Source organism: Eleutherodactylus coqui, chromosome 7 (genome assembly GCF_035609145.1).
Source record: "Eleutherodactylus coqui strain aEleCoq1 chromosome 7, aEleCoq1.hap1, whole genome shotgun sequence".
NCBI lineage: Eukaryota > Metazoa > Chordata > Amphibia > Anura > Eleutherodactylidae > Eleutherodactylus > Eleutherodactylus coqui.
Window position 1 is genome coordinate 102,031,582 of NC_089843.1, and position 27,491 is coordinate 102,059,072.

The window sequence follows — 27,491 nt, forward strand, 5'->3', positions numbered from 1 at the left end:
CTCCTTTCCCGCAGGCATGAGGTCAGAAAATCGATTATACTTACCTCTCCAGGCGCTGTGGATCTCCCCTCCGTCACGGACAGATCTTCTTTTTTCAGCCCAGCAGATTGCAGTGAATGAAAGAGGGCGTCCGTAGCTATCTCCAGCATGCTCCGCTTTCATTCTCTGAAGAACTATCACTCCTGTGTAAGAGCACAGGAGCCATAGGCCAACAGTCGTCCCATATAAAGGTACTTTAAGGGTCACTTAAGGTTGAATATGACTAAGGGCGCCCACCCACTGGCGTTTGCGTTTTTTGTGCGTGAAAAACACCGCGTTTTCGCGGCGTTTTTTGCCGCGTTTTCGCGGCTTTTCCATTGACTTTCATGGGTGCATTAGGAGAAAAATAAGGACACATATGCAACTGACAGTTCCTATGTTAAAAAACGCAACGCAACGCAACGCAAAACGCCAGTGGACAGGAGTACATTCAATTCTAATTGCTCTGCAGAAAAAACGCAAAACCCAAAGAAAAAAAAATCGCCAGTGGGTGGGCGCCCTAAGGGCAACATTTCCATGAAATTTGTACATGGCCTGTGTGGGCTACTTTTAGGTTATCCAGTTTACTTTCACATTGTAATAAACCTACTGATAGGTCAGTTGGCTTCCTACACAGTTTTCCCTAATTTGTGTATGTTTGCACATCTCAGATTGGAAAGCAACGTTACAACTATGAGATGGGGCTGGTTGGATTACTATTTGCCTGAACCTTTGTTCTCTCGGAGTGGTTAGTATACAGATGTGCTTGGCATCTTCTCCTGTGTCTACTCAAATCAGCCAAGAAGGCATAATTATAGAATAGTCGGGCAAGGAATGCGTCAGCTCAATGAATGTACAGATGTCGGATATCTCTAGACTATAGTCCACTGATGGCCAACAAGGAATATTTATCTTATTCAACCATCATATGAAGTGCCAGGATTTTACCATGTATGAAAAACCAATATTCATTTTAGAATTAGGTAATTAATCTTATTAATGAACATTTACTCAGGCAAGCATTTTATAAGCTAGCATTTCTCATATGTCGTGAAAATATGGTCTGTGTGCTGAAGTACAACGTTGTACAATGGACTATAAAGTCTCTGTTCTAGAAGTAAGAATTTGCATCTTGAATATCATGCAGCAACATTTCTGGTCATTGTGTTCTCATGTTATTTCAGTGCACGCCGTACATTACTGTACAAGAACCCACACCATTCTTTTGCATTTACTTTAAATAACAATGGATTTATTTTTTATGCTATCTAACTACTTTGATAGTGAATGACAATTCACAAGTGCCTTTGATGTTAAAAGCATATATAAATAATAACTGTCTTTGCTGCAGATGAAAACAGTTTTTCCAATCTCAAGGGATGGCCCTTGTGTCACTGGTGCTGTCCTGAGGAAGAAAAGCTCCTTGGAGATTTATCAGAACAGACTTTGAAAATATTTTAATAAAATAACCACATAAAACCTTTTTCCTGTCAAATCTAGACTATTCAAGGTGAGACGTTTTGCATATTTTTATCCAGTTACTCCTGTTGTCTATGGAGTAAGATCTCATTCTCTTTGACCATTGGACAATTACATAATGTACATGTCTACTGTAGGAAGTATTGGAGGATGTCAACTGATTCACTGCTGTACGACAAAACAGAAGTCCATGTTGAAAGAATGGTGTGACCCTTTGCGGAACATTACTTGTTTGCTGTACTACTAGATCACAAAAGGCTAAGGAACACCCAACCCATAGCTGTTGTTTTTTTTAACTTTCTACAACTATTTCTCACTAGCTTGTTACCCGCGACTTCACCCGCGTGGAATTTGTATTTTTTCTAATCTAATCTGTATTTTGTTGTATATTGAAACGTAAAAAGTTAAAATAGTGAAAGGAATGTAACTGCAATCTGCTATCAACACAGTTCTGTATGTTTTTGGTCTTGTCATCCTTTGCTAGGATATAACGGTTTTGTGGGCTGTGTACACATAAGCGTGCCACTTACAGCTGTCCATGAGAACAACATGTTTTTTTTAATGTACACCTGCTACCTTAAGTGTTTGCCCTTGAGCCTTATTGATCGTCATTGCAAATGGCATTTTTAGAGGGAATTGCAGCCTTTTGCATTGAAAAGGTAAATCTGTCAGTATTATCGGAATACATGGAATTAAAACACTTTCTCATTTTGGTATTCCAGTCATAATAATGCTCTTTCAATATTTCACCCCAGGTATGTAATATGTAATCGTGTGCCGTTGCACAGTTTTGGCAAATCATGATTACGCATTAATAGGATGGGAACACCAACTTTTAACCTCAGCTTATGGGAAGGCACTCCTGACAATTCCAAAGAGTTAAGGAACTCTACAGGGTATGACCTTACTTTATACTGCTAAGGTAAAATTAAAGCTGCGCTGTGATTGGTTGCTATGGACAACACAAATTTTCTTTAAAATCTCAATCCATGTTAATGTGTTTTTCGCTCAAGTTTCAAGGCAAAATTTGTCTATTTGTGTTGTACAGCCAAGCTTTCATTTCTTATACTGTTGAGGTAAAATAAAAAGCTGCGCTGTGATTGGTTACTTCTTATTCTATTAAGGTACAATGAAAGCTGCACTGTGATTGGTTGCTATCAACAGCACAGATTTTCTTTAAAATCTCAATACATGTTAATGTGTCTTTTGTTAAAGTTTTAATCCCGGGCAATGCGGGGTATCCCTGCTACCTTAATAATTGCATATGTGTGGTAGCAACGTCTGTCCTCGTGTCTGTCCATTTGTGTAGGCCTAGCTTATGATGTGCACCCCTTCCCCTCTGCCTCGCCACACAGAGCACAGGTGCATCTGCACATTACCAAATAAATCTGTCTTGTTGCGCTCCCTAGAGAACTCTATAAATCTTCCAGATAAAGCGTAGCCTATGTCCTTCCTAAAGATGCAAGCTACCTCCCTGCCAAAGTTCATCAAAATTGCTTCAGCGGTCTAGCCGTGAAAAGGTAACAAACAGACAGACAGTTACTTTCCCATTTATAATATTAGTATGGATTATTTTCCCAATTAACGATTTTAGGGTGTGTAAACTGCTTTTATAGACCATAGGGGCAATAAAATGCACCAATCAGCTGTTCCAAGAGGAGAGAGTTTCTTTAGCAGATCCACAGAGCCACCATTAGCTATTCCACCCTATACTCATTGCATGTCACTTCTCATCACAGTGTTGGTTTTAACCAATGGAGATCAGCTCTAGAAGAGTACAGTTTCATAGACAGGAGTGGACAGTGACTGACCACTACTGCCAAGCAGGCTCCAGTAAACGCAACTAAACTGATGAAGGCAGCAAAGTTATGGCCATTTCTCACTAGTGGTTTTGCTTTCCATCTGGCTGTTCCGTGGTGAGAGGATTGAAACACAAAGAAAACATTGCAGTTTTCCTGCTCATAGAAATGCATTGAACGTGAAGACCTTTAGTTTCAATCCATTTCTCAATTTTCCGCCTAATTCCATTTTTGACCCTGGAACAGTGCCGATGGCTGCGCTTTTGCTTCCAGTTAAAAAACTGAACAAAAACGGATCCGTTTTTTTTAACATTGTAGTCAATGGAAGACGGAAAAAAAAGAAAATAATCTGTTTTCATCTGTTTTTACTTTTAGTTATTTTTTTAGATTTTACTGCTGAGATGCGGAGAGGCAAGTAAAAAAAAACTATTAAAATGCTGAAAAATGGAAGTGAAGCAAAAACTAATAGAAAAACATCCTTTCCGTCCTTTTGAAGGATCCGTTTGATGGCTTTACTCAACAAAACCCCGAAGGTTGCTTTCTATTAATTTCCATTTCACTTCCGTTTTGTACAGTTCCATTTTTGTAAAGCAGCACCTGCTGGGGCTCCTTCAGATGACCATACTGTGCGCTCCATATGTAAAGACTAGAACCCATTGGTTTTAATGGGTTCACACTCATTAGTCTTTTTGGCACATGCATTTTTCATACACGAAAAAACACAGCATGCTTTATTTTGCGCACATATACACACCAAGTTCACCATAGAAGTCCATTGGAGGTTCGCAAATGTGCTGCTGTCAATAACCGGTTATTGCACAACACACTGCGCAATTATGTTGGAAAAACACCACATCTGGAACCCATTGGGCTAAATAGCAATTTAAAATCATGGTGTTCGTGTGTCCCACGCCCTTGTGAACCGGCCCTGTGAGTGCAAACAGTACAGTAATATGCGCAAAGCTCATTGATCACGGCGCAAATGCATGGCGCTTACGCAAGCATTTTTGTGCATATGTTCGTGTGAAGGGGTCCTTAATTTTTGTACTACAGTTTGTAGTTTTCAACTTTTTGTGATCTTAACAACTTATTTGTTCCAGTGTCATTTATAAGAAAAATACTGAAAACTAATGGTAATAGGTCAATTTCTGAACATTCCTTTTGGCATACTTCTCTGAACCATAGCGCCAATCGGTAATTAACCTCTATCTAATGGAATTAGACAATAACAGCAGATATATTTTGCTTTCTACATTTTAAAACAAGCTCTGCAAATAGAATTCAATGTTAATGTGCTCTCCATAGCACCTGAGCAAATGGGGTTATCTGCTTTTCACTACACCGAAAGCATCTTGCTCCATGTCATTGTTATCAGCTTACATGACAACAAGGCAAACCAGTCATTGCTGTTATTTTCCCCCACATTCACATTTGGATGATATGGGATCTTTAAACTCTGACACTTCAATATCTTCCCCATGGGAATAGGCTAATTAAAATGGAGAGAGTGAGTAAAATTTGCGCCATCGTACTTTTCATACAATCTAAAGCAATCTTAACTCCATCCATCATCCTATTTCTGTCACTGTTCCGTCACCATTAATTTATATTGTGAGCTCTAGTGTGACAATATATTGAAGGAACCTGCATAAATTTAACAGATACCATGTACAAGAGCCGACGTAAGTACAATTGTGATAACAGGCTGACAAGAATCTCGATAAAAGAAAGGGTCCTGCTTAGCGGAGCTCCTGGTCTGCAGAGGATTAACCTTCCATGGGATTACTAGATTTCAACGAGGCCTCTGATGTAATATATTAAGTTCAAGGAGATGATTGAGGTAGGAAATTTCATCGGCAAGCATCACAGAATGCAAAGGTTGTACTTACGATGTGTATTCCTAACAAAACTCCGCTACGGGAAAATATTAACATAGTTTTATTGACTATTTGCCATTTTACTTCAATTAAATTTTGCCCATAAAGGAAGAAATGTAGAAGTAGGCAGCAAGTAAATAAATACGACATATTTGATTACGCAACTAAATGAGCCTGAAAGAGCCATTCAGAAATTTGGCGCATACTACACAAAACCGAAGCAAGTTATATAATGTGCCTCATCAGTATGTAATTATAAAAAATGTTCATTTCATACAACGTAGCTGATGACACCTTACATTAACCCTTTGAAATCCAATTTTGGATTCAGGGTTTCCTAGGGGGCTTTCTCTTTCTGCCATTAAACAATGGCGCCATCTGCTGGCTAGAGCCATTACTGTGGTATGGGATATGCTGGAGAGGCCCCCAACAACAGAGCAGCCAGTAATATACAGTAAGCATACCCTGCTGGACGTCTTCTGACATCGGAGCTGTACAGCCTTCAATCAGAATGTCTTCAGACGTCAGACAGTGGATTGGAAAGGGTTAATCCAGTTATTACCAGGATAAACTCGCCCTACTAACTTGTGTAGAGTTAGAACAGCATTTACTTTTAAACTTATGGGACAAATGTAATTGAATAGGTTAGATAAAATGACTTTTCGTACAAGTGTTCATCAGTGGTTCAGAAAGTTGTTCTCAAGGAGCTAATGGTGATTTCTATCAGGATGATACTTTCAATAAGAAGTGTCACTTTTGCCTAGCAACGGTTCTTTTGAGCGCTGTGGCCTAAATAGCAATGCCCTGTGTAAATGTCACGGCAAGTGCCATTTACGTTAAAAGGTAATGCCACCTCTAAGAGTCATTTTTTGGCAGCATAATTGATCAAGATCAATGATAATTGTTAGAGTGATCATTTACAGTATGGATGATGTTTTTTCATGTACTGTGGCCAATTACCGTTCTTCACAAACTAGTGAATCGCAGCAATGATTGGGCATTGTAAACGGCCCTTTAGTTGGGCTACCAGATGAGTTACCAAATAAGGAATTATGGTAGTAATACTTGATGTTGTGTTTCTACACTATGGGAGACTTCCCAAAATCTGGTAATGGTGGCATCAATCTTACTTAAAAGCCCTTACTACAGTTTACTGGTCACGCTAAATATGAATAGATTCCACAATTTGTCTAGCTATGTTTGCATACTTTCTAATGTGAATAATGATCAGAGGCATAATTTTAAACTCTTGGGCTCCATTGGAACAGAAATACCTCTACCAACTGGACAAGAAAACTTTACATTGCACCCTACTGAGTTGTCACTTGATGTCTATATACAATTTTAAGAACCTGCCATGGTGCATCGGGCTGCTCTTGGGGTTGTGGCCAGATGCTGCTTGTCACATGCTACACACTGCAACTCTCCTTCTGATGGCTCCCGTGCCCTCTACATGTAGGGCTTGCACCAGCTCCTATTCCCTTTTTGAACCCCTTAAGGACGGGCCCTTTTTTGGCCATGAGGACCAACGGTTTTTGGGGGGATTTTCATCAAAGCCATAACGTTTTTATTTTTAACTCTACATGGCCGTATAAGGGCTTGTTTTTTGCATGGTAAAAAAAAAGTTTCCGACCAATCACCAGCCATGGCATGTTGTATTAGGCATCTGCCCCTCATGAAGGATATCTTACGCAAATGGTCTTGTTAGCCATTTGACACAAAGCCATAGTTTGAGTATATTCTGCTCTTGACCCATGCCTTCTTCTAACTATCATAAATTCTGTGCTCCCTGACCTTGGCTCTGTATTCTGAACTTTGTTATTGCTTTCTGCTAGCCTTGACTACAGTCATTTCTCCACTACACTCCTGTTCAGACCTACAGGTACTGCACCTTGGCCTAGTGCAGCATCAGCAGCCACATTAATGTGAATGTAATGCTTTTGGAACCCCGCAGCAAAGACAGTATTCCACTTGGAGATGTCAAGCATGAAAACTAGGGTTCCTCAGATAGTCCACAGCCAAACCAGTGTGTGGCAAGGTAGATCCACATGTACCTGCCTGACAGGATCAATTTGTAGAATAAGTCAATGTAGCCCCATATGATGCCCATATAATGCATTCATGTAGCATGTATGATGTATAGTATGGTTCCACTAGTGGACCCACCCAAACTAGCGGTATTACTTTGCACTTACTATAGCTACACCATGTGATTAACTAGGCTACCAGAAACTCAATACATCACACAAATAATAAATAAACTGTCGTCCAATTATTTTTTTTAGGCTGGCTTTACATGTGGCGGTAGCTTACAGCCAACCGCATTTGTTTTATATAATCTTGCCACGGGTGCCGTAATTGTCGGCACGGCACGCTACATGTCTAAGACCAAGTCTTACCAAAACTAAATCAGATTAAACAAAAGCAGCGGGATAAAAAAATGAAACAAAGAATTCTATCCCTATATAACAGAAATCTCCGACACTTCAGCTTTCTCCAAAAATCATTTCTATCTACAGTAGGTTCAGTTTCTTATTAAGAAAGCTGAGATGGTTTGATTAACTTCAAAGCTCCAGAATATCAACTTGACGGTGGGAGAGAGGGGTTTACTTTGCCGGTACCTTTTTTTGTTCTATCTAATCAATTTTTCATTAGGGTGAAGGTGTTTATCAGCTTTTAGCACACAAGCTTTGAACAGGATGCGTCAATCTTTGTAATGAACTTATTAATTAGAGCTAATTTAATTCAAGTGGAATTGAAGGTCTAATTAATGGAATGACTGCTTATGAAGATAGACGAAAGCTGTGTTGATCTCCAACCTAAACACTGCGAGGGAAAGTTTTCCTTTCCCCGCAGCACTAGAACAAACCAATTCGCTATGCTTAGATTTATTACATCATGATTACGGATGTCTGAAGGTCACCTCCTGCTTTTAAGATGATGTGCTCCTCAAAGGTTATACTTAAAAAGAAAATATACAATCTGCTTTAAGGTGGCATTAGTTGTCTCCATAAATGTAGCCATAAACCGTCAGTCCGACACGAGGAAGCGGCGAGACTTGTTTACTTTCAAAGACTGCTTGGTCTATGGACATTTCAAACAATGTCTGTAGTGTCGAATTATTAATATTGGGGAAGTATTATGTCTTGCTCTTAACCATCACAAGTTTTATGGAAGTATTAGATGTTCTAGACCGTTCTGTAGTCCTGGCCAATGTAACTGTAATTGCCAGCTTTTATTATCATTTTTATGCACTGAATAAGAAATAATCTAAGATAGGGCTGCTAAGCATTAGCATCTCTTTACATGATGTGGCAGAAACCACAATGTGACAGCAACGTATGAATAGACCCTTACTGGTTGATTGTCAGAGTCATGCAGTCATTAGTTGCCTATCATTACTAGATGGGAAGAGCGTTCTCCTGCAATTATGGATAATTGCAGAGACCATCCAGCAGAGGCCCCCAGCAACTGTAAATAATAGGAAGCTAATCAGCTCAAATTATGATCAATTTCAATTTTTGAATGAACTTGCATTTCGACTTGATATGTGGATTCAGTGTTAGTGAAAGAATGAATGTTTGCCTTCCAAAATATGGAAAGATTGGAAAATTCACTTTATAGATTTTGTCCCAATAAATCTACTTAAATGGGTTATCCAGATCCCAGATATTGATAACCTAGCTTTACGATAGGTCACCAATATTAGATTAATGGGGGGTCGAATTCCCAGCTCCCCAATGATCAGTTTAAAGGGGATGTGCCACTCAAGCAAGTGCTAACCAGAATGTGGCTGTGCTGCAAAAAGGCCATGTGACCAATGAATGAGATATCACAGGCTGAAGAAGAGGCTGCAGTGTTCCTCCAAGTGCCAAAAGCCCTTTAAACAGCTGTTCACCTGGCATGGCTCTTCCTCAGCCTGTGATATTACATCCATCAGTCACAAGGTCATTCTGCAGCTCAGTTCCATTCAAGTAAATGGCATTGAGATGCAAAACCAGGCACAGCTGCTAGGTAATGTACAGTACTGTGCTTAAAATACAATGAAGAGGTTGAAATACTTGCCTGAGTGTCGTGGCCGCTTCAAACAGTTGTTCGGTTGGGGTGCTAAGAATTGGAACCTCACTGATCTGAAATTGATGACTTTTCCTAAGGATAGGTTATCAACCTTTAAGTCATAGAAAACCACTCTAAAATAATAGCTTTACACAGCCATGCTATATCATATTTAGAGATGAGCAAGCATGCTCGGATAAAGCAGTTACTTGAGTGAGCATCGCTCTTCTCGAGTAACTGCTTACTGGTCCGAGAAGGCTCGGGGGGGCAGTAGGGGAGAGTGAGAGAGCCACTCCCCGCTCACCCCTGCTGCCCCCCGAGCCTGTTTGAACCAGTAAGCAGTTACTTGAGAAGAGCGATGCTCACTCAAGTAACTGCTTTATCCGAGCGTGCTCACTCAGAGCGTGCTCACTCATCTCTAATCATAATACTTGTGTTTGTGGTCACCTACAGCTCAGGGTTACATAAGTCCAGGCGGTCAATTTCAATAGGTGGAATTCGTCTTTTAAATGACAGGAAAGTAGAAAGGAAAGTAAGTGCCCATTACTGTACTACATTAAATATATAATTCTACATTCTTACCAGTCGAGCAGTCAGGTCCTGTCCAGTTGGGATCACAAGTGCAGCTTCCAGATTCTTGAATATAAGTACCATGACCGGAACACTGGTCAGGGCACATAGATTTGAGGATTTCACAGTTGGTACCACCCCATCCTTGGTTGCAGTGGCATTCACCATGAATACAAACCCCGTTATTCGAACAAAATGAATCCAGGCAATCAGCTATGAAAAGAAAAAATGATTACTTACAGAATCTCGTACATCTTTCACCCAGTTATAGACTAATACTTTATATGAACATATTATCTTCAGTGTATTCTACTAAAAGTACGTTAAGGTTTTGGCCTTGAATATCTCAACACATAATTTAGAATAACTAGACAGCAGCGAACCTGTTCTGTATAAAAAGCATCGAGGGTAGAAAAACCATTGTCGCTGGCACTGACCAAGACACAATGTGACAGTTTCATCAGACAATTGCTGTTTTAATGTATAAGCTGAATACTCTACATCCTCCTGAACTGCCATTAATGTGCTCTGGATGATGAGACTTAATTCAGCAATTTGACTCAATAAAACGTTACACTTGTAGGGTCAATGGTCTGAAAATTTAATTCCAGGGACTTAATTGCATTCCTTTGCACATGCAAATCAATAAAAACAATTTGATCAAGGAACAAAAATGGCGGCTTCCTCTTGAAGAAGCCAAGACAAAATGGTCCGTGCACTACATAACAACATCACCGATTTCCTAATTATATCTCATAATGCCAAAAGCCATGTATCATCTTTCACCTTGGTTTAGGTTCCTGAAGAGCGTTAAATGCATCAGAAAATAACTTCTTTTCTTTTGTGCATCGGTCACATTTTAGAATGCATTTTAATAAAGTATTGTATGTATATGATGTGTCTCAAAAGGTAGCAATACGGCTCAAGACATTAGGGAGGTATATAAGGACAATGCAAATAAAAAATGTGATGACGACTCAATATACATGGAATACTGCAACTGAAAACACTGGAATAAGCCCTAAAAACAAGTTATGTGATAGGCAAATAAAAGGGTAAATAAACGGAAATGCTTGGCGACCAATCAGATACCAGCAGCCATTTTCAATTGAAAGATGTAAAATGTGATTGGCTGTAATTAGCTACACATCTGTTCTTCCTGCACTAGTTTTTGTACATGACCTCTTCCAAAATACTAATTATATTTACCTTCCTCACAGTTCTCCCCCTTATAACCTGCATTGCAAGTACAAGAGCCCATGATGCATATTCCATGGCCGCCGCATAGAGGATCCACGCACTGGTTACTGGGCACATCGCACTCGGTTCCTTTCCAACCACTATAACAGAGGCAGCGTCCCTTGGAGTACTGACCATTTCCACTACACAATACCGGACAGGCTGCTGTGAAATACAACATGACAATAGAAGAATTAGGACAGTCTGCATTGTCACGCAAGCGGTAGACATGCTTACAAAGTGAAAGATAATGGAAATAAATATGTCAGGCCTTTGTGGCTGAAATGGTGAAGGATTGTGTTGCCGCATATTAGCTGTATTTGTATGACAAAGGAAAACTAATTTGTGTACCTCTTGAACAATCGGGGCCCAGGAATCCAGGAAAACAATGACAGGTTCCCGAAACACACTCTCCGTTTCCATGGCAATTTCGGGGACATTCCACAACGGATTCTGCAAATAACAGATTTGGTGAAACTGTTTATATGTCTTTAAATAGAAGGCCTGCTGAGTTATTATAAGGCAGACCCCGCCACCCCATCCCCAAATACACAACACATACTTTCTCTCATGCTTCCTTTCATAACCGTCAAGCATTTTGATTAGTTGAAAAAAAATGCTGGACTTGCTTAGTAATTCGAGGAAAGCAAATATTGACTTATTTCCTATAATTGCTGGCTCTGCTGGATGGAATTAGAAGTTTCAATTTGCTATGACAAGAATGTCCGGAACGCAGGGTATTTTTAATGCAGGTTGACTAATTTAAAATGACATTCTTGCTCACTGCCTTTGCAGATAGTTATACAATAATTAGCCGAGACATAAATGCACGTCAGTCATTTTGTTCGGTAGGCAGTGAACTTGGACCTCAGACTCGATATAAAACAACAGAGAAGCGGAAACTAAAAAATGGGTTTTGATGTGTTATCATACAGTGTGAACTGAGCTGTCTCACCTTTTCTTGGCTGTCAGGACAGCTAATTTTACACCTGAAACCATATCAATTATTTTACCTTTTAGTTTACTGTATGGCTAGAGATTACGTTGAAAAAGCGCATTAACTATTGAGTTATAATGATAAATGGCAGCTTGGCTAGGTGCCATGATAACTCTTTCTTAAAGGAAAAGTGTCAAGCAAGCCGCTGTGGCTCCACCTTGTTAACACAGTGGTTTGGTTTTGGGGAATCCCATTTTTCTATCTTGACCCTTCTAAGTGAGATACGGTCTTTGCTGTTGGGTCCCCAAGCTGTTACTTGTACAGATAATTCCAGAAATGTGGCTGCTGATGCTGCACTGGGTCAAGGTACCTGATGGTGTGAACTGAAGTGTAGGTGACAGACAGGCTGTGGCCAGGGATAACGGCACAGTAACAGTATCAAGGCCCAGGCAAAAGGGCAGATAGTAAGCAACACAAAGTCCAATGGCTACAGCCGAGGTCAGGGGCACAGAAGTCAGAATAGTTAGGAGTCAGAGCAGGAGGCAGAACCAGAGTATGCACAAACAGGAGCTGTGTGACAATGACTAAACTAGACCAATTGCTTAGGCGTTTTCTATATGGGGAGGAAGCCTAATATAGCAGTACCAGGATGGGGATTGGTACAGGACATGGTTAGGCGTGCACTCTGGCCTTTTAAGAAGAGAGGTAGTAGCGCATGTACATCCTATGGAGAGACTGGTGGGGAACAAGCAGAAAAAGTACAGTATGGAGTATAGGACATGTTGGATGGTGGCGCCTGACCATGGCCCCAGTGGCAGGCAAGTCGTGACAGCAGCACGCCATGACAAAAAAAACACATTAATCCAAAACAGGGTTACAAAATATAACCACATGGAGTGTTCTCATCTTTTAAAACTAGTAAAACTGTACTTCTAAGGGCCTTTTATATGGCTAGATAATAGTCATTTGATAAGCACCAATCAACTTAATAAGCAATCGTTTAACTAGCCTCCACACAGGCTGATGCACAGTGCTTTAGGTTGAATAATCATTCAAGTGATCGTTCATCCCCAATATGGTTTCATCCCAATTGGCAGCATATCCCTTGCTTACACAGAGAGATTATTGCCAACAATGATTTTTATTGCAGCACAAAAGAGCCGAACGCTCAGTCGTCGGCCGATCAGGTACATAATCACACAGCCCGACCTTAAGGCCACTTTACATGGCCTGATGATCGGGATATACAAATAAGCCCCAATCAGCCAACAAATGAGCAAATGTTTGTGCTGCAGTAAAAAAAATCACCATTGTTGGTGGCATAGCTTATGAAAACAGGGGATGTGCTGCCAGAGCAATGGAGCTGTATTGTTCATCCCCCATGCAGTATGAATCAACTTGTATGAGGGCCAGTTAAAAGAGTGTTGATCTCATTGATCATCGCTAATGATATGACTGTTATCAAGCTATGTTAAAAGATCTCTAAGAGTGACCACACTGGGGCAGGAGGGAAGAGTCCATAGCAAAGTCTGTTCTAGCAACTGTAAGAGCAAATCTGCTTACAGTAGGTTTGTCCTAATGACATACAGATCATGGACGTGGCTAGACATCCCCTTTTCTCCATCCTCATAGATGGTCCTGTATACCTGCTCTTAGAGGCACAGCAACATTTATAGCATGATCTAGAGTGGCCATAGAGAAAAGATCCCCCCAATTACTGTAGATATAATTAATAGTATCAATTTCATCAAACAGCCAAAAATATATAGTTTTAGTGACACCATGAAGCAATCAGGTGACGTTTCTAGCATAAAACATTATTTTCCTTTCCAAACCCTCTATATCACATCATTACAAAGCATTCTAATATACATTATTATATTATGTAGTAAACACTGACATAAGACATTAAAGTACTGGGACTACTTACCAATTACAATTGTGTTAAAAGACACTGGTTCAGGGTTCTTGCCATCATTATAAAATGCAATATGCCAGATGCCAGAGTTCAGGTACTGAATGAAGCCAGCTTCATGAATGCTGACAGACCTTGGAATGCGTCCTGTCTTCTCAGACTCGAGCAAGTTGCGTTTTTCTCTTGAAATTAATCTACTTCCTTCCAGGAGCTCCACAAAATCATACTGGAAACAAGAAAAAACAGGGTGAATCTACTCTGTATATCCATATATAATGGTTCTCTAAATGGGTATTACATGTCAGTCTGTTCGTGGCATAAGAAATCCTAGTCAACTTTTATGCACTTGCACAAACAAGGTAGAGCAAATTTACTTGGAACCCAAGGCAAAGCTCCCAAATTGTTCCCCTCTACCATAGCCTATCAGAGTCATACTTCATAGCTTATTATTATGTATGGTGCAGTTTTTGACGCAGTTTGTAGTTGTCATGTCAGTTTATTCCTGTTAGTGTGACCGATTTACAAAGAGCAGGAACAGGCTGAACGACAATGTAAAGTACAGGGGACTATAGAGTTGCTACATGTGCAAAAGTACCTCAGTGGACAAAGATAAAAATATAACTAAGTCCTAGGTTCTTTCCCTGGATCTGCCCTTCCTGAACCTGAAAATAGTGCAGAGCACCCACCCTGAAAAGGGTGACCCCCATGGCAGTATCCTAGCTATATTCCCTAATCATCTCTAGGTGATATGTGAGGAAAGGGAAAAAGCAAGGACAGTACAAAACAGTATAAAAAAACCATGGCCGAAGTACGGGATCAACTAAGGTTAGTTCCAGAGACAAACTGTCAGTGGAGGTCCAAACTCCAATGGGCAATAATGAAAGACACAAAGAGTATAATGAAGTTCTAATGCAAGAAATTCCTAAACACAAAGCACAACCAGTACACAAAAGAAAAAATTACAAGAATATTACCGTCATCATGAATAGCATTAACCAAGTTACTGATAGGCTGGCTGGGATGATAGATGGCCCAGACAGCCAATCAGCTCAAGACAGAAGTGAGATGTTTCTGCTTTGGTGTCCAGTGACACTACACATGCGCTGGTAGGTGCATCATGTGGTCTGGCGCTGATATCGTGACATCACACCGGACTATGTTGCAGTTTTTTATGCTGTTTTTTTTTTTAGCCAAAGCCAGGAGTTGATTCAAGAGGTATGGGAAATATAAAGTAAAGATTTATTTTTTTTTTGGTTCATGCTTGGTCCACTTCTGAATTTGGCTCAACAAACCATCAAAAACGGCCCCAAAACGTCAAATGTGTTTCCAGCCAAAAGTTGCACAAATAGTGATGACATGCAGTACCAAAGTAGCAAAAAAGTAATAGAAAAATCAAAAGATTGCTGGTGCAGTTGACAACTTGTACTGTAGGTGCTTTCTGAAGTTCTGGAGGCAAATCAGTCAGGGTAAGAGAAGGTTGCGGAATTAAACAGTACATCTATTGCCATCTGTGCCCCTGATTTTCAGAAAAAGGCCCTAACAATTAAATCAAATAGATGGATTGGCAACAAGCCAAAACATGCGAATATTAGTTGGAGGGTTCACCCCATGCTTCATATAATGGGCACTATTAATGTTGCTCTGGTTCATAGGTTTATTGTATGTAATAAAGCAACTCAACTACTATGTTAAAGAATCTACAGGCTTATCAGCAACAAAGTGCCATTTGGATGTAGCAAACTTTAACATTACACCATCATGCAGCAAACTTAATGGAGATGTCCACTTGGTTTTTAAAAATTTAATGACAGGTGCAGAAGTGTAAAATTAGAAAATACAGAAGTATTTACCCATCCTTGGCAGTACAGCATTGGTTGTCCCAGTCTCTGTTGACCGCTGCCTGCCAATCAAAGCCTGCAGTGTCACCGCTCATAATTCCTGGCATCATGGCACTGACGACAGGTTAATTGGCAATCATACAGCAGCTTCTGATTGGCATGCAATGATCACCTGACTTCTGTTGTCAACACAGGTCAGGAGAACCACAGGGCTGCAATGTTGGATCACTGGGGACATGAACGGCTAAGTCCTGCTGTATTTGTTATTTTTACACATCTGCAGCCGCCATTAAATTCCCAAAAAGCATCCGGAAAACCCCTTTCCCATCCCATTGAAAACATTGTTAAAGGGGTTGTCCCGCGCCGAAACGTGTTTTTTTTTTTTTCAATAGCCCCCCCGTTCGGCGCGAGACAAACCCGATGCAGAGGTTTAAAAAAAAAAAACGGATAGTACTTACCCGAATCCCCGCGCTCCGGTGACTTCTTACTTACCTTGCGAAGATGGCCGCCGGGATCTTCACCCACGGTGGACCGCAGGTCTTCTCCCATGGTGCACCGTGGGCTCTGTGCGTTCCATTGCCGATTCCAGCCTCCTGATTGGCTGGAATCGGCACACGTGACGGGGCGGAGCTACGAGGAGCAGCTCTCCGGCACGAGCGGCCCCATTCAGAAGGGAGAAGACCGGACTGCGCAAGCGCGTCTAATCGGGCGATTAGACGCTGAAATTAGACGGCTCCATGGAGACGAGGACGCTAGCAACGGAACAGGTAAGTGAATAACTTCTGTATGGCTCATAATTAATGCACGATGTACATTACAAAGTGCATTAATATGGCCATACAGAAGTGCTGAACCCCACTTGCTTTCGCGGGACAACCCCTTTAAAGTTTACTGAATCGTGGTAAATTATGCGGTCAATGGCAAGTTAAATTTTGCTACATCTGTACATGAAAGATATTCTCCTGTAGAAGAAACTTGACTATTATCACATTTTGTACAGAATCCTACAGAAAAAAACCTCCATACGTCCCCGGTTTCAAGGAGGGGTGACAAGCACTTCTATGAGTGCCTTATTGCAACTTCCTACAAAATGAAGCCAAAATATGGCCATATGCATGAGTTCCTTCTATAGTATTTTGCTATGAAATGTCAGTGTTATCAGCGATCTAATTACTTACTTTCTCAAATACTAATATATTCTATACCGTGGAAATGGTAGCCTGGAAGCAATGATGTCGCAGTCTATAAGAATATTTCCTCGGTGATTGATTCAGTAATACATACAGTATGAAATGTTCATATCATGAGAAATCCGAAGAAAAAAGCAACACAACAGTTCACCCTTTGGCTAAATTATTACGAAAAGTATTAAAGCAATTTGTAAACTGTACCCAACTTTTGCCCCATATATTCGGATTACTCAGATATTGGAAAGTCCTTGTCAGAAACAAAGTGACTTCACACGACAAGAGGCTGTTTCCATAGAGCAGCAATCCGTCAAAGTTCAGAGGAGCGGCCGGTATCTGACAAGGGCATTTGGCTGGAATGGGTGTCTGGTAATGTTCTTTGTACTTTTTAATATGCAACCGTCTGACTCTAAGTTACGTGGCCTGTCCCTCACCTTTGTCTTTCACCGCTGGCACCGGGTATGTGTGGTATGACAAATAGCTCTTTGCCAAGGGAGTTTTGATTCTATACACATTTGTCTTTCGAAAACCGAAACCTAATATGAAGACCTCGCTGTTAATCAGCTGAGGTGGCTTCACGCTCATCCCACCTGCGGGATCTATTTGCTTGGCGAATATTAACTATCATTTGTAATTTTCTCCACTGTGAGAAACTGCAGGAAAGGTACATCATATAAATATAAATACATCCAAGGCCCAGCAGCAAGAATATTCACTGATAACTGGATGGAACCCATGGCTTTCATATAAGCAATGCAGAAGGGAGTCGGAGTTGCCCAGATTTGCGGGAGATTCATTAGCTTGTCTGGGTCTTCAGCCCTTCAACTTCTCCCAGGGAAGGTTCTGCAGCAATTTAACCAGGCTGTAAGGTATTGTTTGCTGCCAGCATCCGTCTTACCCACTAAACTGTCCAACAATTAAGTGCCAGGAGACTCACATTTACCTTAAATTTTATAGCTTATGAGTAGAAGCCACAAGGAGGTCAACGTATTGTCCAAGGCTACTCTTGTAGCCTAGGGACAACTTTAATGCTCCACATACCGATTTGTTCTTCTTTGCAGTAGGAGTAGTTTGCTAATGAAATATAACAAAGGACTGAAATCATTCAATCCCCTAAAATGTTAGAGTATGTGCTTCCAGGCGGGAGGTAGACATAATCACATAGTTACTTAGGGGGAAAAAAAGACACATGTCCATCAATATCCACAATTCTAGTTGTTTAATCCAGTGGTGTGCGAAACAGAATTGCTGAAGAGGAGGGATTACTTTGTGACCTCGCACATCGGTCAATTTTCCAGCATTAGTTAGACATCATTCTCTGTTATTAGAACCATGTAACTATGATTACAGCTTTATTATAACTTTCAAGACCAGTCATGAGACAAATATCTAGGGGGTATTCCAAGTTGTGGAAAGTGATGACCTATCCTCAAGATAAGCAATCAATATCTACCCATTTGCTGTACTTTTTATAGTGGCCATTATCCCAATGAAGTGGGAACTGCAGTGTTGTCCCAATGAAGTGAATGGAACAAGGCTGCAGCCGCTACAAAAACTATGACCAGGATTATACTTGGATTTAAACATTGCAGAGACTGCAGTACTCACATGAACATGCAGCCCCTTCAATCAGCTGATTGGTAGGGGTCCCAACAAGTCGTGGACCAGATATTTGCTGGCTTATCCTGAGGATAGCTCATCAATTTCTACAAACTGAATAAACCCCTTGTTTCTGCGCTAACTACTGTATTTGTCATGGTAGTAGGTTCCAAAATTCAACTACTCTCAGGCCGGGCTCACATGAACAGGTCAGACTTTGCATGCGGATATCCACAGATGGAGACCTGCCAATGATTGCAGAAATGAATTGCATATGATAACAGAAAATAGCTCAACATTGCACAGGTCTATCCCTCTCTGCGATGGCGGAATCCGCAATTCAAATCTAGTCTTGTGGGACTGGTCTCATTGGGAAGAATCCTTTTGTTCTGATAAATAAATAGCATTTCAACTATGTGTACAAAATATCTCTATCATTTCAGAGGACTGTTTAGAATAAGCTGCTGTGTGTACATGAAGGCCGGCTGCATACCAACAGATTTGCACTGCAGATTCTGCGGTGGGCGTCTGCAGCAAATAGAATTCATAACATGCTATGGAAAAGAGCTTCTTTCTGCACATGAGTGGAAATCAATTGCGATTTCCGCTCGCAGAGGAAAAATTGCAGCATGTTCCTTTTTTGTGTGGATGCTGCGTGGAAAGATTCCATTGAAGTCAATGGAAGCCATCTGACCTGCAGCTCTTTTGCAATTCACATTGCAGAAAGGTTGCGGGTACCCACATCATCGCCTAGGCACGACACGGGAAAAGCAGGGATTTACAAAGAAAAACAAACTGTACTGTGCATGTCCGATGGCGAGCCATGGCGGACCATCAACAGTACAGGAAAAGAAGATAAGAATCGGTATGCGCAGAAGTCGGTTGGGAAAAGGGTCAGATTGCACTGCAGGCTGTGTGCAACTGGCCAAAGAATATCAGTATTTCTGGACATTATATGACTCGTATATAGAGCCTTTCTCACCAGTTTTTCCCTCTGCAGGCTCTATCTCTAATATTGAGTTTTCCCTGAGCTGGTGGATTTCTTTACATTTTGTTGAAAGTAGGTGCCTATTTTTTCACATCAAATATCGAGTTGTATTTAACACACATTTCTACAAGAAAGATCTTTACTGGGTGATTACTATTAATTACCTCTATATACTGTGGCGGAGCTTTATCATTCATATACTCTGTTAATAAGTCGCAGAGTTAGGTACAAGCCCCTCTTACACAAAAATTTCAGTTCAAAATGGATGACACTTGCACTGACTTTTTAAAAAGGTTTATTGGGAGGGGACATGGCCTCCCCTGTCTGACAAAGTTCATATAATTGACATCACCAACTGAAATAAATTCTAAAAGAAATCTACTCCATCCGATAGCCACAGTAGATTTCTTTTTAAGCGCAAAGATGGCCAAAAACTCGCCCTGGTGCACCAGCGTATGAAAGACGAGTCTTAATAAATTCCCCTTCTGTGTTCGTCTAATCATTAACAACACTTCCTTCATTTTTGTATTTAGATTTGTTCTAACCAGCAACATTTTCTATACGTTACGCTGTTCACCGTGGATATAGAACTATGAATACGCTTCCAGCATTCATGTTGGTCAATTTTTCCAAGCAGAAATCTATCTAACCCGAATTATCATAATAGGATATGGACCCATTCTATGGGTTGTCTCATAAAACATGGTCAAACCAATGTATTGCCATGATTCTAGTTCATTCTACATTTTAAGGTTCTCCGAAAAGCCGGCAATATCCGGTAACACTCTGACTGCTGCTCCAGTGATGAGGGTTAACCACAGTAAGAAGTTTTGTACCTGCACATCAGGCCGATGAGGCAGATACACATTATAGTCATATTCCTGATGGAATGAGAACAAGAACTTTTTTCATAGAAAATTTGTCAGGTTATATGCAGGCTTCATAGCACAAAGTCACTAACCATTAACTTTAAGGATCACTGTCTACAGCAATAATGTACTATTCCATTTCTATGCCTATCGGTTTCCATAGCGGAGTTTCTGTTATGATACGTCTATGTATTGAGTGAAATGAACTACGCAGAAACCTCCAATCTATTCTGTCAAGTCTTAGCAATGAATGAAATGGAAAAGGAAACCTGAGGCACGATCCATTTAGGTTTGGGTTGAAGGGACAAAAGGCTGACGTTATAGGAAAAAAAAAAACCTACAAAAACGTGACAGCGCTGCATTAAGCTCAATGCCGCCTCCTTGACATAACATGGCAGGGTCATAGGCCTTTATGCTAAGACACAATACAAACCAGGTCAAGTGGACTGTTTACTCCGTACAGACAATAGCGGCACATAAAATGCATTTTGAAATCAATGACGGTAATGGATCACCACAGGGTAAGCCTGCTGTGCCTTTTTTTTAATTTACACTTGAAAAGGTCTAGACTATGTTACACATGCAATTTGCTCATTTCAAGAAAAGTCTATCAAAATGAAACACTTATAACCGAAGATACCGAGACGCAAAATGGGCTGCTAATGGAGTTGTTAAGCGTATGAGCTGGAGGGATTGTTCGATTTTTCCCCCTTTTCATGAAATTCTTTATGATTACTTTGTATTCACGTCTAAAGTTACAATTCCGTTGTGACCAAATCATCACAGCGGATATCTATATTGTTTCAGACTTTTCCGTTAATGCTCGGAGCGTCAAAACCGAGCTTTCTGCGTCTCCTTCCACCTGCAGCCTTCTATTTAACTTAAAGAAATGGTTTCCAAAATCAATTGTATACAGTATTGCATTTCAGAAAATCAAATGTAGACTTTCTTCAAAGTCAACCGTATGCTGATGCAATGAAGATGTCTGCTCGTGGCTATAATGGAACCTTTACTTCAGTAGTCTGTTTGACACTAATACTAGGATTAATCCTCATAATATCACATTTTCAACACAGATACATTATGAATACATATCACTTGCTCTACGCTGATGGAGTGTAACCCGTTTAGGTGGCCCTGCTAACTCATGCTCACTGGACCGGGTCAGGCCGACAGCCTCTAGCTCAGATTTACTTTGGTTGGTTGATGCAAGCCCTTCCTCTTTAACCCCTTAAGGACCAGGCTGTTTTGTATCTAAAGAACCAGACACTTTTTAGGGATTTCACCCATGTGGTGGTTTTACTGCCCTATTTTTTTCTCTTCAGCTACTGAAATTAGTTTTGCTGCAGTTTTTTCTGTTACATATATAGCTATTTTTTAATATCTTTGGTTGACGTCAGCAGTGGGTCATTTTCTATATATATATATATATATATATATATATATATATATATATATATATATATATATATATATATATATATATATATATATATATATATATATATATATATAGAAAATGACCCACTGCTGACGTTAACCAAAGATATTAAAGATATTAAAAAATAGCAATATATGTCACAGATATATATACACATTTATTTATTTATATTTTATTCCGTAATTTTTTTAAAACTGATTTTTGTAAGAGTTTTTTTTTTACCATCTATGACCCTCATGAGGTCATAGAAGACCCCTGGAAGACATTCAGATTGCCTTTTTTATGCCCTATGGAGCATCCATAGGAGAAACAGTTACAGGAAAAACATCCTCCTGTAGTGACAATAGTCACTGGCAGAGCTGATCAGGGTCTGAAAGGACCCTGCAGCTCTGCTGTAACAGGGAGGTCCTAGCAGTCACATGATCGCGGAGTTGTGTAATGGAAGATATTCTTCCACTATCACTTCTTAGTACATAGTGCTCATTGAACGCTATGTACCCAGGAAAGGAGAAGGCAGAAGTAGTTAGAAACATTTTTCCCTTTTCCCTGCAGCTTCTCAGTTGTGTCTGACAGCTGAGAACCCAACCTGTTCCTGCTTGATTGCAGGAACAGAGGCTTTAACCCTGCACCACATTTTTGCTATCAGCCAGAATTAAAACCCAGGATACAGGTCATGCAGCTCAGATGGTGGCCGAGTAAGGAAGAGAGCCCGGCTATAAGGAGTACACCAAAAAGTCTAAAAATACTTGCACCCGGCCTGGGAAAACATGCTGGTAATTGATAAACCTTTTAATTTGGAATAGCAATAACACTTAACAAAAAAAAAACCTTGCTTTACCCTTTTGCTTGGCATATATCAGTGAAGAGGGGAGCAGAGGAGTCGGTAAGCTTTACACACGAAAGGTAATTTAACTGAATCAGCTATTTGCACTGAAATGTCCTTCTCCCCTCACAGTTGTGTGAATGTAGCTTAAGAATAATGGTTTAAAAGCACATCATTCCTTTAGCCAGTTTATGCACAAAGTGATGGAAAAATACAATTTATAATAATGAATTCCTCTTTAACAAATGTCCTTGTATTCGTAATCATGCTTCTAGATATGTTTGGCATTATTCTTTGCTTATGTACTGAATGTCTTTTTCAAGGATTATTTTTCTTGCAAGAGAACATAATGTATACAAATTCTCTACCTTCATGCAGCTATAGACAGAAGCATGTGCACAAGGCTGTAACCTTACCGATTTGCTGTGAAATGTTTGCTGTATTTTGATTGGATGCGGACAGGGTGAGGCAGTTCGTGTTCAAATCCTGACAACGGCTAGAAATTTTGCTTTATAAACTATGCTAAAATAAAGCACTTAAATGATTCTTATTTTATTCTTCTTCAATACATCGTTTATATAATTTGGCATACCTGATTGGTAAGGTTCTGATACCTGTTGAGTATCACCTAAATTCATTTGTTACTCAAACAGTGGCAAGCAATCCATAGGACCATGTATCTCAGACATGGGAAGATGCTCTTTGATGCCGCTCCCATTAAAACTAATTTCCTCTTTCACTTTGATTCCAAACTGCCCATTCTCTCACCTCCTGCTCTCCAGTTGGTAGCTCTCACTACTGAGCCAACCAGCCTGTGGGCAGTTCCCCTGCATGACTCTCAGTCTTATTTCCTGATCTGAGTTATCTACTTCCTGCCTCCTGGTCCTGACCCTGCCTCTGTTCCTGCTAGGCTCATTATAAAAGCCAGACCCTGCCACTGTAACAGTGTGTGATTATTGTGCTCCTTCAGCCCTAATCAAGCAGCTCCAGTTCTACCTGCTCCTCTGTAATTCTACTGAGACCTTCTGATACTGACCCTTGCTTCCCTTCTGATTATGCTACTCACCTCATCCACCTGTAGTGCAATTGAGACCTTCTGATACCAACCCCTGGCTTGCCTTCTGACTACTCTCCAGACCTGCGGTTTCTGCACCTGAGGCTCCAAGCCACTGCTAGAAACCGCTACATGCCCCTTATTAAAGACATAAAACCCTGCACATATTCTAATCTAAAAAATACAATATAACTCCCTTTACACTAATGAGGCCCAGAAGGCCCAAACAGGTCTGCCTACAAATGGCTCTCTCTGGTTATCTGATACCATGCCAAGACTCTTTCTGAATGGAGTCCCTAACTTATGCGGTAGCCACTTATCATGGGAATCTATCTATCTATCTATCTATCTATCTATATATAATAGATAGTGGTCCCAAGGTGTAAAAGACTTTCAATCTTCTGCCAGTTCTGGTAGTCTACAGACTGCTCATTTACACTGAGTGGAGTGTCAACAATAGAGAGAACTGTGCCACTGTTAGATGATAGCAGCACAGTTGTTACCTGCTCGTCACCGATCTGTAGCATGGTTAGTTCTGAGCGAACCGAACCAGTAGAACCATTTCAGGTAGAACTTTGCTAAAGGTTTGGTTTCGCATGAACCCAAACCAAGCTTTTAGCAAAGCTCTACCTTAAACAGCTCTACCGGTTTGATTCACTCAACTCTTGAACACGGGTTTACCATACTGTCTAGGTACCATAAAAGCCCTTTATAACACTCTGAGACTGTTATGTAGGGCTTTTATAGCTTTTAGACCGGCAGAACTGAACATTCAAAAGATCACTCATTACTAACAATGGTATTATGTGGGCTGTGTTTGTATGGACACTTTATGCGAGTATTACAGTTTGGACATTGCACAGCAGTTTTATTTGGGTAGTATAGTGCTTCTAACATATGGCAATACCATAAGGGCAGCATATTGTCTAATTATCAGGATATTATAGGACACTATTATTTTGGCATTACATGGCAGTATTATTGTATATTTGCAACTTTTAAATGACAAAAAGGGCATAAAATAGTGAGCAGAGAGGGGCTAATATGCGCATTCATTGGGCTTCTTCTTCTATACAACTTGCCCTGACTATTTTTCTCCTAAGGAAAATCAGGATTCTATTAAGACTATGATTAAAGGTTGTCGACTTTATAACCAATACGGACCTGTAATGCCATCAAAACACAATGAACTGTTGGCAATGTATTTGCTTCGCTGCGAGTGCAATAAAAAAAAGAATAGAAAGACACACACTTGGTCAGCACTTTCCAGCACTTGCCCGCAATTTGGTAGTCTTTTCATTCAAATACATGATAAGGTTGGGAGGGGGGATCTGGATTGACTTGTATTCGAAGACACTTTTTTTTTCCATTAATGAAACAAATTCATTACATTCAGCAAATATAAAGAATGGAAGTTCTCCTTCATTTAATTTTGCTTTAAGCCATCAAAGTCCTTTGTTATTTTCAAAAGTCTCTTTAAATAAACATATTGATCCTTGTGTTGCAATGAAACTGACATTTTAGCAAGTGTCACAAAAGACTTTCAGTCTAGCATTGATTGGCTTGAAACAGACGACCAGTGTCAATTATTCCTGTCTGTTTGTCATGGTTGCTGTTTTTTTCCCCTTGCAGGCTTGTTATGGACAAAGCTGGCAGCCATTAATTAATTACTATATGTATGTGTTGTGCTGTCATTTATGCATTACTATGCAAGAAATCTCTCTCAAGCCTTCTCCATCGCATATAATATAAAATGAGCAAGCAGTCATGTATGCAAATGATGCCATTATGTGTAAAAGCAATTGACCCTATCTTTTTCATTAGGTCATTCTCATGGGTACTGGCTGCCGGGATTACAAGTACGACTATTGAGCCGAATTCTAGCCTGTCTAGAAATTCAGCAGCATTGTTATGTGAATAGTTAAATTTAAAGCAAACCTGTCACCTCTGCTGACATGTCTGAATATTTATATTCCTCATAAAGGAATTCTGGGGCATCTTTTTTTATAACGGTATATTGTGCCGTTCCTCTGTTATTCCTCCTAGAAATTTATGAATAAATTGACAACTCTGTGTTTGGGTCCATTTACATGGGTGTATTTTCTGTTTGTAATTTTTATCGAATACAGACAAAAAAAGGATCCATTGATTTAAATTGGCGTATTTAGACTTTTTTTTACACGGTACGATGTTGTGCATTGTAGCATGCTCTATTTTGCTCTGTGTTCATAGACCAAAATTGCCCATTAAAGTCTATGGGTGCATTAAAAAAAAAAGCAGCAGACGCTCATTAACATTCTTGTGCACTGTAGGATTTTTTTTGTGCACCCTGTTTTCTATGGGTTGTAACTAGAGATGAGCGAGCGTACTGGCTAAGGCAAACTACTCGAGCGAGTAGTGCCTTATGCGAGTACCTGCCCGCTCGTCTTGGGTGCCGGCGGGGGGCAGGGAGCGGCGGGGGAGAGCGGGGAGGAACGGGGATCTCTTTCTTACTCTCTCCCCCCCCCGCTCCACCCTGTTCACTCCCGCAACTCACCGCTCTTCCCCGCCGGCACCGAATCTTTAGAGACGAGCGGGCAGGTACTCGCATAAGGCACTACTCGCTCGAGTAGTTTGCCTTAGCCAGTACACCCGCTCATCTCTAGTTGTTTCAAAACTGGCAGCACTTGAACCTTCTTGTGCTTTTTTGCACCTATGAAAAACGACTGACGCACAGATACAACACAAATGTAAAAAAATGCATATATGCACTAAAAATTGTGTGCTTTTCATGGAGCACAATTACATACGCCCACGTGAATGAGCCATTACCAGTGTGTGTGTGTTTGTGGTGCGGAATCGTGTCCTTGTAAGACAGCAGGTGATGATAATGATAGTGCAGCAGTGGACAGAAGAAGGCCAGACATAAGTTCTACACAGTAGAAGAGAACTTTACTAAGAACATGTTTTTTACAGTCTTTTCACACGATAGCAGGTTACTGGACTACTTCTAATGTTGCACAAACAGGATATAGTCCTGAGCACTAACATCTGGCACTCGGTCTCTATAGTCTCTCATACAGGGCTTGTCACCTGAAAGCATATGGTCCTTAGTCCTGATGGGCACCTCCCTGATACCAGGACAATGTCAATTTCCACCTCTTCCCCTCCTCGTCTACTAACCTGCGCCAAAGCAGCAGATCTTTACTTCAGACAGCCTTGTCTTTCAGTCTGGTTCCAGATCAGGTCAAGCCTGGTCATACGAGGAAGGAGAATCCCTCTGCTGCCAGATGGCCTGCACTGCCTGGTCTCTAGTGGCCATCTTTCACTCAATGCAGCATAGATTCTGTTGCCTGTTCCTTACTTTTCCTTCACCTATGCCATAGCCGTTGCACACACCTTTGCACTCAGGCCCTTTGGGTCACACTGGGCCTCTCATCAGCTGGACCTAGATCTGCTGGCTATCTCTAGAGGTCACCTACTATGGTGGCAGCCACAGCAGACCTTTCTTCCAGTCAAGGATCTGCAGGACACCTTGCTACTCCCCTGCATGGCTATACTGTGTTCTTCTTCCTGTGGCCTTCACCACTTAATTGGCCCTGGTTTAGCACAATTTCATACAATTTTTGATGTAATTGAGGCAACACTTTTTTAAAGGAAGCAATGCCCATTGTCAGACGCAGCAAAGAAAGCATCTAAAACACATGGTAAATGTGGAGAAGAAAATGTTTTGATATCAGACATAATTTTCGCCAGAAAACTGTTGAATTTTCAATAGTAAATAAGCCCCATTATGGTTGCCTCATCAGTGATTCAATATTTA

General features: G+C 40.6%; 1 protein-coding gene across 5 annotated transcripts in view; it reads right to left on the bottom strand.

Moving 5' to 3' along the window:
• The window catches only part of TENM3 (teneurin transmembrane protein 3), a 550,183-nt gene that overhangs the window by 174,392 nt on the left and 348,300 nt on the right, over positions 1-27,491 (bottom strand). For all 5 annotated transcript variants that reach the window (XM_066573504.1, XM_066573502.1, XM_066573501.1 and 2 more), the window contains 4 exons: positions 13,906-14,116; positions 11,390-11,491; positions 11,009-11,203; positions 9,812-10,012 (listed from right to left, as the gene is read on the bottom strand). In XM_066573504.1, the coding sequence (XP_066429601.1) occupies positions 9,812-10,012; positions 11,009-11,203; positions 11,390-11,491; positions 13,906-14,116 (709 nt within the window). The remainder of the gene's footprint in view (positions 1-9,811; positions 10,013-11,008; positions 11,204-11,389; positions 11,492-13,905; positions 14,117-27,491) is intronic.